The following is a 12,479-nucleotide window of genomic DNA, read 5'->3' on the forward strand; positions in this document are numbered from 1 at the left end:
CTGTGCGTGCGGGCGTCTTGCCTGTGGTCCGGTAAGTGCCCTGCCCACCCAGGTCACCTGTGGCACCCACACCTCGCCGCTGGCTTTCCTCCCTGCCTCTTGAGCTGAATTGTTGACGGGACTGGGCCAAACTCTTGTTTTCAAGCCAGCCATACATACGGGTCACACGGCCTGCGTGTAACTCCGCGGACCCTGAAACTAGGTCTGACGTGTGAGGCTGACTCACTTTGACCAACAGCTGAATCCAACTTCGGGTGCCCGGTGAGTAGAAGACAAAAGGAGTGGCAACCCACAAGGGGCCATCTGTTGTCTTAGACTCAAGGCCGCTAGCGCCACACAACACCCATTTCCCGTCCCGTTGCCTCGTGACCAGGTTACATAATTAGGGCTGGCTGTCATCAGCCGTCCTACGTTCCGTCCCTCCTCCGAGGCCTTCCGCCCGGGAAACTTGCCACCCCTCCCCGCCTGGCCCCTGTGTGTCGCGACACAGCCGTGGGATGCAGCTCTTCTCTGTGATCCGCCTGGCATCCAGCGGCAAAATTTCAAACCCCTAAGCCTGTGGTGGTACTTCTCTGTCCTCCCGGGTGGTTTGTAAAGTGCTGGGCACGGAAAATAGGTAGGTGCAGGGTAAATATTTGTTGAATGGAATTGAATTCCCCCTACGAGGCCGGATTACAAATTGAATGCCTTCTCTTTGGGAGTTGTTACGGGCCCGAGATGCACAGCACTCCTGCCGGAATCCTAGGTGCTCGGGGGTGGGGGGGGGGGGCTTTTAACAGCCACGATCTTGGGTTCTGATCTCAAACACGACCCGATATGAACTGCTAGCTTGATGAGTTGGGGCCTCGCGTACAGCCCCTACATTTAGAGGGAACCCGACGGAAGAAGACCTCTGTCATCCTCCGGCCCTCCCCCAACCCCACAAGACTGAGGTTTGGGGCAGTGGCATGAGCGGCTGTTTGCAAGTCCCAGACTCTGCTGACTGGCTGCTCGCTGGCCTCCCTCTGCCACCAGCTGGGCACGGAGCCCGAAGCCCTGCACTCCTGCCCCCGCCCCCCCCCCCCACAGGCCTGGCCCAGCCTGACGTTGCCCACTGATACTGCACTCAAGGCCTCCAGGCGCGGCCACCGACCCAGATGGAGGCACTCCGGGCCCCCCCCCCCCCCGGGCACGCCCGTGGCCACCTGTGCCCCCCAGGGAGCCACGCTGCTCTCCGGAAGTCAGTTTTGTCCCCTGACAAGGGCACCAGACGGACTGCCCGACGACTAAATTACCGTCACCGGCCGGACTGCCAAAATAAAGCCCGGAGAACACGCATTTTCACCAAAGCGTTTATTATGCGAAAGAGTAAGGCTACAGCAAACGAGTATAAATTAAAACTCAGCAGACAGAGAGGGTTGTCCACTCAGTCGCGTGCCCCGTAATCACACGGCGATGTTCCCCAGAGTCGCTACGGCCCTCGGGGCGGGGGGGGGGGGGTGTCTCTGCGGGTCTGCGTGGGGCTGAGCCTCCCGCCGAGACCTTCCCGGTGACGTCCGTCTCTCACCCGGGGCGCGACGTGAACGAGGGCCTGGACAGAGTGTGGTCCGGCCCCTTCCCTCGCCCCCACGCTTGCTTGCGTCACACCTGTAAGGGCACCTGCTACGTCCCCTTGGGCCGCTCTGGTCACAACTCGCTTCCCCCCGGAGAGTGTGAGCTCCGCGGGGGCAAGCACAGGCTCGTTGGGTCCCTGAGTGCCTGGGCCACGGACGCTGACCTCTCCGGAGGGAATGTACGCTTGACCGAGGAGGGCCCCCTCCTGTGTGCCCCGCACCCCACCCCGTGCCCCCCACGGAGGCTCCATGACCCCCTGCCCCTCCCCACCTCATCCACTGCGGACGTGCCCCGGCTCCCCTCCCATTGTCCCCTCTGCACAGACCTTTCACAGGGATGCACGACAGCCCCTTTGCCCCAGTTACAAGTCACCTTGACATGAAGGCACCGGTTGACAACAGACGCCGGATTTACAGCAGGAGCAAAGCCACTCAAATACGGACAGGACAATAGAGCCTATTAGGATATGTGCTAACGTTTGAGTTTCTCTGGGGACTTGACGAAACATGGACCGAACATGCCAGGACGGGGGCCTGTCCACAGTCCCCAACAAACCAGAAGACCCGAGAACCTGCGGGGTTCACCACGGGCTCCTCGAGGACGGGGCCGCAGCCCTGGGGGGAACGCACTCCCCTGCAGAGTCCAGGGACGACGTTCCGTGCATGACGGTTTGGAAATGGACGTGACCAAATGTTACAACGCGAAGCATCCTATTCTTAAAAAGGAATACTTGGGTGGTGAAGAAATACGAGTGAACTGGGTTATAAACGCTTTATCCTGTGTCTTTCACAATCTGGGTGTCTTCAGGTCTGGCCTGTGATTGGCGAAATGCCCGGTGCTCTTAGCGAGGGGGCAGGGTCTGCATGTGGAGGGCATCATAGGTGTCCTTGGTGGCCGTGCTGAGCCCCTAGTGAAAGCAAATCAGAAAAGAAAAGTGGGTCAAGAGTTCCGCGTGGGCTCTAGGCTACCTGGAGGCCAACAAGTGGCTTCCAGAGGCCTAGGAACGATCCCCTCGTGCCCCAGGTAGGGGCCTGGCCCCAGAAGGCTCCAGAAAAAATATGTTCTATGCCCTGCTAGGAATGACCTGGAAGCAATTCCTTTCCAGCTAAATTCTTGCCTTCTTTCTAGCTTCCCGAGCACTGAGCCCTACAGTGTCTGGGGCCTAGAAGAACCTCCTGTTGGACCAAAGAGGAAGGAGAGCCCCCACCCTCCCCAAACACTGAGCTGGAATCGGGGTTCGCTCCAGAGTCTGCTGTCCCTGACACCTGGGCCTCCAGGAAGCCAGGACTTGTCACAAGGAGACAGTGGCTCCCTGACCTCAGCCGTCCCCCCGGAGCCTTGTTCCCAGGCCACCCCACTACAGTTATGTCCTCTGTCCTGGTCCCAGTCCCACTACGACATCTCCCCCTGGTCCAGAAGACAGATCCAGGAAGCCACTCACAGGAAAATGCTAGGGGCCCTTTTGACGTCATTCTGAACTCAGGCAAGCTGGGCAGCCTGACACCTTGGAGCCCGTCAAGCAAACTGTGAACGGCCCAGGGGAGCCAGAAGGAGCCGAATAAAATCCCGCTGGGGATTATATTTTAGAGAAATAGGTTGGCTCTCCTTCGATTGCATAATCATTTGCTCGTGTGGCGTCCTCGGCCTACATCGACCCTTTGGCAAGACCGCACGGCCTCTGCGCAGCTGCTACTCCTCCGTGGCCAGTGCCCCGGGGGCTCCCGTGGGCACGACCGTGGGAGCCATGCTTCAATCGCTACATCCCAGCCCTGCCCCAGGGCCCGGCCGGTTCGCCCTGCCCGGCTGATGGCGAGAGCTGGTGCCACCAGCAAGCAGAACGTGGGCGTCTGGCCTCGCCCCTGGTTAGACGGCACCCGGGGACCGAGGGCCCGCAGCGCGGACCGGATGCTCCGCATCCGTTTTTACCTGGTAGAGGCCATCATGCCCCTTCCCTCTCCGCCGCTGGTTCTGTGGGAGGGAGACAAAAGGGCAGAAAGGCACAGAGTCAGCAGCGGCCTCCGGCTCAAGGCCTCTACTCCAGGGGCCCCCAGAGAATCAGAGGTGACGGTCTCCCAGCCCGTACCCCTGCCCCTGGGCTAGAAAGGTCCTGAGGCCGAAGACTAAGGTGAGGATCGTCTCCGATGGGGCCCGGGTTTGCGGCCCCCGAAAGAACATCAGCCTTTCCTTAGCATCTTATGTACGGCCAATGCTTCGCCCCTTGGCAACCATCCCAGGGGCTTTTGCAGGCGATAAGGGGAATGTAGGCGAACGGGTGGGAACAGAGGCCTCCAGCAGGCACATCTGGAAGCGGAGGAGGAGCTCCTTGGGAGGGGCTTCCCCATCCTGACCCAATTCTTGGGAATCGGGAAGCAGCACTCACGTCGCCTTTTACCCCAATCTCACTGTAGGCCTCCGCCATCTTGTCTTTCTGCAGTGCCTGGAAAAGAAGAGGGCACGGGACACCGGTTTCACTACCTTATGCAGAAGACACTGGGCTCCCCCAGAAGAGGATGCCTCTCGACTCCCTGCTGGCGGGGAGCTCGCACAATCAAAGCTCCGGTCCTTATTCACATAAGCATCTCCGTCCCCGACCAGCTCCAACCTCACCCTTCTCCTCAGCCCTCTGGACTCTTCTCCGAGCTGCCAGCCCTTTGCACTGAGCTGAGAAGCCCGGGTTAGGTTCAAAGATAAAATGTGGAATCCTAGCCAAAGAACGTGAATGTGGACAACGCGAGGGCCCCCTGGAGCCCCCAGAACCGTTTATCTGAGCAAGCTGTCTCTTTCCACAGCCAGCACCACGGGCTGTGGATCAACCAACCGCAGGAAGGAAGGAGAGTCAGCTCTCTCTGGTCCGCTTCGTGGCAGACCCACGTCAACGGTCTGAAAACCACAATCAGACGCACACCCAGAGGGGGAGGTTGACCTTTGAGCAAGAGGCAACACTCAGGAAGACTCCAGCCTCTAGAAGCAGGAGCCCCTCAGAGGGGCCCGCCACCCTATACTGGTCCAGCCTGACCTGGCCGTCCCCCGGGGCCGTCTACAGGGAACTCCAACGGCAGACTCAGGGGCTGAGGGAGGGAAGGCAAGAGAAGGCTGTTCTATACACAGCCAGCCGCCACAGGCAGCGAGCAGGTGGGGCATCTGGCACGGGAAGGTCAAGCGGGGCAAAGGCACAGGGCAGGGAGTGATGGCCGTCACCAGGAGCCCCCCTCCAGCCTGCCCTCCTGTACTCACATTGTACACGACTTCCGGAGGATTCCTCCTCCTCTGCTGGGAAAGACAAGGGGAAGGTTAGAGGTGGAGAAGCAGGGACCCAAGGCAGGAGGGTTGCAGCGGCCTCCTTGCGCCTCCCCTCCGCACCCCCGGGGCCACCTGCCCGCCCGCCCCCCACCAGCTCCCTCCTGCAGCCCTGCCCCCACCTCCCCCACCCTCACAGCTCTACCTCAACCTCTGCTTCTTAGTGCACACTGCACACTCCCTTGCACACAGGGTTCACTTCCCCGCATGGCCTCCTTGGCCCAGCCCTGCCCAGGGCAGGCCGCGGGGTCTCGGCTGAGAGCCAGTCTGCGTGTCCCCTTGCAGACACAGTGCCATACGTATCACAAACTTGTAAGTGGGATTTCTGGCTGAAAAGGAAAGGTACTGAGTACCTTCATTTGGAGCAGGGCCAGCCACTGCTCGGTGAGGGAGCACTGCTCACCCCTCCGTCTCCACCCCTCCTCACCCCTCCTAGTCCAGGGAAGAGGAGAGCTGAGGCTGGAAGGCAGGGGCCAAGGAAACTGCCAGGGTCTCCTCTCCTCCCCGCCCGTCCGCTCTAGCAACGGCAGGCCCAGCACAGGGCTCAGACACAGGGGGCTGGGTAGACAGGTGTGACCAGAAACAACAAGGGAGGGCCACCCTAAAACCTGGGCAGCGGGCCTTTGGGCTGAGCCCTGCTTTCAAGAGGGCCCTCGCCTAGCCTTATCCAGCCTCCTGTCCCCACAGATTGTGGAACAGAGCCACTAGGAGCCTGGAGCCCCACCACGCTCCAAGGGGTACCTGGGACCCAGAATTCCTTGTCCAGTGGCCTCGGGCCCTTCCCGTATGGCCCTCTTCACCAGATCTGTTCCTTTGGGGGGCAGATGGCCCCACTGTGTGTGCATCTCAGGGTGGACAAGAAGTTTAAGGGCAAGCGGGTGGACCTTGGGTACAAGGGTGTCACATTCACGTACAGGAGGTCCCTTGCAATGCAGAACGGAGCCCGGGGGCGGGGGAGGGTTGGGGGAAGGAAGAGAAGGGCATGGAAGCAATGGGTCCACCTGTGCTAGGGCCCTAGGGCCCTTGCGGGATAGGATGGAGTGGGGGGGAGGGGGCAAGAGCGCGCAGGCACCGAGGAGCTCTCTCCTTGCGGCCGCTGAGCACACCCACCCTGGCACACACAGGCAGAGACAGGAATGCCTACCTGTTTTCCTCCCATCTCAGGGTCCAGGCCTCGTCTCTTATCCAAAACTTCATACTCCTGTCTTCCTCCCAGATTGAGCTCCTAGAACCGACGGGAAAGGCTCAGGGACTGGAAAGACACCCTCTTGAGGGCTGGGCCGGCGGGACTGGGAGTTCCCTCTGGGCGTGGCTCTCAAGGAAAGGAGCAGGCCTGGGGCTGGGGTGGAAGCTGGTCCGGGCCGGGTACCCGCATCTCAGAGAACGAACGTGCGTTCCCCGTGACTGTGTGTGTGTGTGTGTGTGTGTGTGTGTGTGTGTAAATAGATTCAACCCAAGTCCCGTTGCCGCAGGAGAGTGAAACCTCCTCCCTGCGGCCCTGAAGACCCACTGACGTCCCCGCCCACCCGCCTCGGGCCCCTGCAACCCGCGGGTGGGAGGGGCTCACCGGCCAGCGCGTCCTAAGCAGGACCGTGTGGACGCGGCGGGTACGATTACGGTCCCCGTGTTCCCGGGCCCTAGGGAGGCTCGACAACCCGCCAGCCTGCAGCCCGGACCCTGCCGCGGTCCCCTGGGGGGAGGGGGAGGGCGGGGAGGGGCGACGGGAGGGCAGACTTACGTTGTAGAGCTGGTTGGCGCCCTGCTGGCTCGCGGGGGCGGCCGCGCTCCTGCCGAACTGGAAGAGGGGGCGGCGAGGTTAGAGCGCTGGGTCCGCCGGGGACGCGTGCGGCCACCGCGCTGGTCCCCCCACCCGGGCGGAGGCGCTGCCCTCGCCGCCGTCACCCCCCCCCCCGCCCCCCCGGGGCCTCGGAGAGCAACTCCAAGGTGGACGGAGGCTGCGCACGGTCGCGACTCCCATCGTGACCTCAGGCGTCCCTGCTTGGCGCTAGCTTAGGGTCCTTGCGGACCTGCCCCGAGGCACACACGACCTCGCTCTCGGCTCAGTTCTCTCCGCTGAGGCGGAGACCTTAACAGATCTCACAGATCCTACAGACCGAGCATTGGAAACCACCCGAGAGATCATCTAGGACAGCGCTGTTCCAACTTGCAAACAGAAAATTAATAAGACTGTTCCTCAAATAGCATCTTTTGCCCAAATCGACAATCCAAAAGAGCAGAAGGCTGGGGGGACCCAAGTGATAACAAGGACCCAGCCTCCTTCCACCCTCTGCTGGCACCGCGGCGTCCCCCCAGCCCCAGCCCTTCCAAGAAACCCAGACTCTGCAAGGCACCCGCTGAAACCCGAGCTCTGGGCTCACCCTCGCACTTCCTGACACGGAACCTGAGGTTTCCAGAGACAGGCTGGCGGGGCCTCAGTCAGCAGCAGGACAACAGGACCTGGGGAGGGACCGTAGGTCCCCACCTCCCGCTCTTAGTTCCCTAAAGCCCCTTTTCTGCCAGCGGTACCGCTGCCCTGGGACGCTGGGATGTTTACACGTTTGTATGGTTCCTCTCCAAGACCCCGGCATCAGGCTGTCCCTTCCACTCTGTCAGGCTCAGTGAGACACCAGCCCACCCAAGGGGCACGCTTGGCTGGTCCCCGCTCTGCCGGGGACGCCACGCTCCGGGCCCTGCCCATGCTTGAGACTTTGCAAGTAGGGGAGCCCACACCTGCTCCCCAGAGTCCACGGTACCCACCTTCGCTCTCAGGAACAGGGCAGTGATAATGACGCCATAGATGAAAAGGATTCCGTCCACCAGGTAGCACAGTTTGGGATCCAGCAGGCCAAAACTCTGCGCCTCTGTGCCAAGAGATGAGACTGATCAGCCAGGCCCAGGGTGACAGGACACGTCCCCACCGTCCTAGGGTGGCCCCATAACTGGCCAGGGAAACCATGACAAGGGGGGCCGAATCCATTCCCCACACCCCATCTGACCACAGCTTCTCTCCCATACCCTTGGACCAGCACCAAGGGAAAAACCCAGCCTCCCCCAACAGCCAGACATGACACCTGGTGGGGTCACAGATCCTGGGGAAGACCGAAGGGAAGCAGAAACTAGGCGGCGGAGTGAAGCTGTCCAGCGGACGCAGGACTGCTGCCTTAGGCCCGCTGCGGCCCAGCCGTGTGTGAGCGCCCAAATGAACCCTGCACTCTGGAAGTTTCTGCAATAAGATGCCCACGTCTGGATGAATGGCACCACCTGAGTCAGGTATGTGGCTCCCTAAGGCCTACCCACAGGGAGAGAACGGGACTGAGTTCGGGTGAGATCGTCCATCAGGACTGTGGGAACCGGGGTTAACTCCCCCTTCCTGACTCGGCTTCCTAGGTGCGGGGCACCGAGCAGTCTCCCCCTCAGGGCAGTGGGGTCTGGGGCTGGGCCTCCCTCCCCTGGGCCCCAAGGAGTCTCATAAGCAGTAGACGAAGGTACATTTGGTGAGCCCCTCCCAGCCTGAACCCGGCAGTCTCACTACTCACCAGTCCCAGCCCCATGGCCTCAGCTTTGTCTGTCCCTGTCCCTGAACCCCTTCCCTTCCCCACACACTTATAGTTCCGGGGTCACACCTTGCTCCTCCGGACCATTTGCCTCTGTGCCTTTGCATGCACTGTTCCCTCTACATATCCTCTCCCTCTGTCTCCCTGCAGCTCTGCCATCTGGTAGAATCGGATGCACCCTACAAAAGGTAGCTCAGAAATCCATCTAGCCTGTCCTATCCCCAAACTGCCTGTGAGCCGCTAATCCCCGCTGCCATATTAACCTTTGTCCATTTAGTTGGCGCTGGTATTTTAATTTTTTTAGTGTTTGTTTATTTTGAGAGAGAGAGAGAGACAGAGTGCGAGTGGGGGAGGGGCAGAGAGAGAGGGAGACACAGAATCCGAAGCAGGTTTCAGGCTCTGAGCTGTCGGCACAGAACCCGGTGCAGGGCTCAAACCCACCAGCCAGGAGCTCATTGCCCTGAGTCGAAAGTCGGACGCTCGACCGACTAAGCCACCCAGGCGCCCCTTACGCTGGCATCTTAGGGCAACGGGGTTGGAGAAGGAGATATAGTAAATGTCTTGGCTAAATAAAAGCAATTTTATTTCAAAGCTCGCTGCACCGTGAGACCTGGGTTTCAGACCGTACTTCCTGCCAGGGATTTGCAGCGACTCCGCCCGCGTACCGGGCCCGCTACCTGTCTCCGCCCCTGCCAGCTAAGCTCCGCCCACAGCGGCGGCTTCTCCCAAGGTCAGAGTGCCCTCTGGTGGCCGCCCGCAGCCCCCGGATCGGGGCTGTGGGAGCGGATACCCTGCCCTTGAGCGCTGGCTTGCCCTTACCAGTGGGGTGACTTGCGGCACGTTAGTCACCCTTTCAGCCGCCTCTTCTGTTAAACAGGGTGAAAACGCTAACATTTCTTTAATGTTTACTATGTGCCAGGCACCCCTTTAACGGAATAACTTGTCAGAACCTCCCAACAGCACGACGCAGAAACACACACAGAACTTCAGGTTTCCCCAGCAGCACACACACAGCGCGAGAGGCGGCCGGGACTGTGCTTCTCTGCGCCCTCCTCCCCTGGGTCCGGCCCTGCCCACCTTTCTCCAGGAGCGATGTTTGGGCTTCTCCCACGTGCTGTGTGACTCAGGGCGGCGGCAGGGTTCCTCCCCTCCCCTCCCCTCCCCTCCCCTCCCCGAATCCTCAAGCCTGCGACTCCCGCCCGAATTCAAGACCCCCCTCTGGGCCCCAGGCAGCTGAACTCTTTGTAAACGTCCCTTCCCACAGCCCCTGCTCAGAAACTACTGATGACCCGGTCACTCAGAACTAAGTCCAAACTCCTCATCAGGCCGGGCTCAGGCCCGATCCGGGCCCAGCTCCCCGACACCCTCCCCGCGCTGCCTCTCCTGCTCCAATGGGAAACATACTGCTCTTCCTTGGGCTCACCAGTCCTTTCCTACCCACCTGCCTTTCCTCTTCCCGCCTGCCGGGCCCAACACGCCCCCTCCACTCGGTGTGAAATGGGGCTCCTATCCCCCCACCTTCGCCCCTGGCCACTCAATGGCTGATTCTGCCCCCGAAATTCTGCACCGGATGGAGGTGCAAGAGCCTGCCTCCCACAAAGCGCTCCCCCCACCCACGTAACTTGTCGGGTTCTGAGAGTCCCCTCCACCAAGCCTCTACCCTGGACATTGGAGCACAAAGTAGACGTTCATTAGATAGCTTGGGCTTTTCAGGGAAGATGAGGGGGTCCACCCACGGTTGGCCTGCCCGCTGGCCCCCGGGGCAGGGCCAGAAGTCCCCTGCTGACCACAGGTAGGCGGCTGAAACCCTCTAGGAGGTAAGCCAGCCCCCAGCAAAGACCACCAACGCCGGGGGTGATTTTTTTCTTTGGGGACTGGAGACGAGGTGTCGGCGGCAATTTATGGGGGTGGCTGAGACTCAGAAAAAGGGCTGGGAGAAAAATCGCTCAGCTGCCTGTCACATAAAATGAGGACAGAAAAATGACTGGACAGTAAATTTAGAACAAATGAGAAGAAATATTTCTTCCTGTTGTGCAGAGCCAGCGCAGTGGGGGAGGGGACTTGGTTGCCTCCCCCAGAGATAAGTAACAGGGACAGGTTTTCTCTCTGTCTTCCTTTCTTTCTAAAGAGCAGCGTGATTTTATGGCCGATGACAAGTATGCTGTGTGTGGTTTGGTCAAGGAGAGGATATTAACCGCAACACGTTTCCCCGGGAAGGATCTTCCTCCAACCGGTCCAGCTGTGCCTGTGTTGGGAGCAGCGGGCCTGAGGCAGGCGGTGATAGCCTGGAAACTTCCCCAAAGGGACCCAGGACCTAACTCGATTATGTAACTGATCGAATATTTCTTGGGCATCTGCTCGATGCCAGGGGATGCTGAAATAGAAGGGGCCCCGGGTGGGGTGTCAGGCAGATTCTCGCCCTCCCCTTGCCACAAAGCCGCTGTGTGGTCTTGGGCAAGCCGCGTCACCTCTCTGGGCCTCAGCTCCTTCATCTGCAAAATGGTGGGTAATCACCTCTACCCTCAGGGTGTGGTGAAAACAAAGGGAAAAAAACGTGTTGGGAGGTGTTCTTGTAAATCTCCTCCATAAGGACAATGATGTCTGACCTCGGGATGAGGCCTTCTGAGTCCCTGCCCTCATGGGGCTCATGGCTACAGCTTAGAGGGGCTTCCCTCGAACAGCACGTAGTTTTCCGGGATGCCAACCCAAAAGCATGAAGCAGAGATACTTCTTGCTTCCTGCTTCCGGTTTCTTCCCTGCACCCTCACCCCCAAGGCAGAGCTCCGGCGGCCTCATTTCCTGATCCATTAGCACACATTCTGCAACCCGCATCCCATTCAGTCCCGGAGGGAGGGAGGTGTTTAACAAGCTCTAAGGCGGCAGCTTTCCTGTACGACAGGAATGGTTTTATCGCAGTTCCTGCCCTCTGCCCCAGTAACACGACCTGTCTCATCAGGTGACAGTGAGGATTAAATAAGATATTTATTACGGGGTGCTGGGCCCAGCACGTAATAATAACGTGTCTGCTATTATTGTCGCTGACTTTTTTCCCCCCAAATCACCACCAACACATTTTTTTTTTTTTTTTTTTTTTTTTGGAGAGAGAGAAAGGGTCAAATAGTATCAGGAACGTTTAACCTGGGTGGGATGAGAGGGGCTCCTGGGTAGCTCAGTTGGTTGAGCGTCTGACTCTTGATTTCAGCTCAGGTCCTGATCTCAGGGTGGTGAGATCCACCCCCAATATGGAGATGGCTTAGGATCCTCTCTCTCTCTCCCTCTCCCTCTGCCCTTCCCCAACCCCTCTCAAAAAAAAAAAAATTTTTTTTTAATAAATTCATTGCATAAAATTGTTTCAACTGGGTAGGACGAGAGACACTGGCGCCCCTAACTTCCGGGTGTTCACAGCCACACAGCGAACCAGATCCTGCCCAGGGGCCGTCACCATTGAACCAGTGGGCATTTGATGAGGGGGCTGCCTTCTGAGCAGTCACGTGATTTCCCATTCAGAAAATGCTGCCCTCCCATCAGAGGAGTAGGGTTGAAGAAAACAAAGGCAAGCTAACAATAGCCTCCCAGCACAGGCCTAGGGGTGACGGTGGCCAGCCAGGGAAAGGGGACAAGCCCTATTTGCAAAGTGGGAGAACACGGCCTCTGGCCGGGCTGCGGGACGAGAGCTGGGGATGGGCTCTGACCCCATGAGCCTTCATCTGTCCAACCTGGACCCCCACGGGCCATTCCGTGCACAGGGCACACTCAGCTAATCTGGAAAAGAAGGGGGTTCGGCCCCAATTCCCATGCCCGCTCCACCTTCCCCAGGCCTAGCAGGTGACCCCATCCACACGTCCCCACCACGCCGGAGCCCTGCATCTGGACACAGAGCAAACATGGAGACTGAAGTCCAGGTGGGCCGGAGCACATCCAGGTGTCGTAGGGCTGGAGGCGTCAGGCAGGTGCTCCCAGATGGAGGCCAGGCCGAGACGGGGGTATTTTAAGTGGTTCTGTTTACTCCAGGACAGAGCATAACCTGATGACCCC

General features: G+C 59.6%; 1 protein-coding gene across 2 annotated transcripts in view; it reads right to left on the bottom strand.

The window, feature by feature from the left end:
* Window positions 1–1,936: 1,936 nt before the first annotated feature.
* The window catches only part of CD247 (CD247 molecule), a 72,079-nt gene continuing 61,536 nt past the window's right edge, over window positions 1,937–12,479 (bottom strand). The window contains exons 2-8 of one of the 2 annotated variants that reach the window (XM_030301767.1): window positions 7,648–7,751; window positions 6,629–6,685; window positions 6,035–6,115; window positions 4,828–4,863; window positions 3,974–4,030; window positions 3,520–3,561; window positions 1,937–2,500 (exon numbers count right to left, since the gene is read on the bottom strand). In XM_030301767.1, the coding sequence (XP_030157627.1) occupies window positions 2,435–2,500; window positions 3,520–3,561; window positions 3,974–4,030; window positions 4,828–4,863; window positions 6,035–6,115; window positions 6,629–6,685; window positions 7,648–7,751 (443 nt within the window). In that variant the 3' untranslated portion in view covers window positions 1,937–2,434. The remainder of the gene's footprint in view (window positions 2,501–3,519; window positions 3,562–3,973; window positions 4,031–4,827; window positions 4,864–6,034; window positions 6,116–6,628; window positions 6,686–7,647; window positions 7,752–12,479) is intronic. The other variant, XM_030301768.1, reaches the window with a different exon arrangement.

This window comes from Lynx canadensis, chromosome F1 (assembly GCF_007474595.2).
Source record: "Lynx canadensis isolate LIC74 chromosome F1, mLynCan4.pri.v2, whole genome shotgun sequence".
NCBI classification, from domain to species: Eukaryota; Metazoa; Chordata; class Mammalia; order Carnivora; family Felidae; genus Lynx; species Lynx canadensis.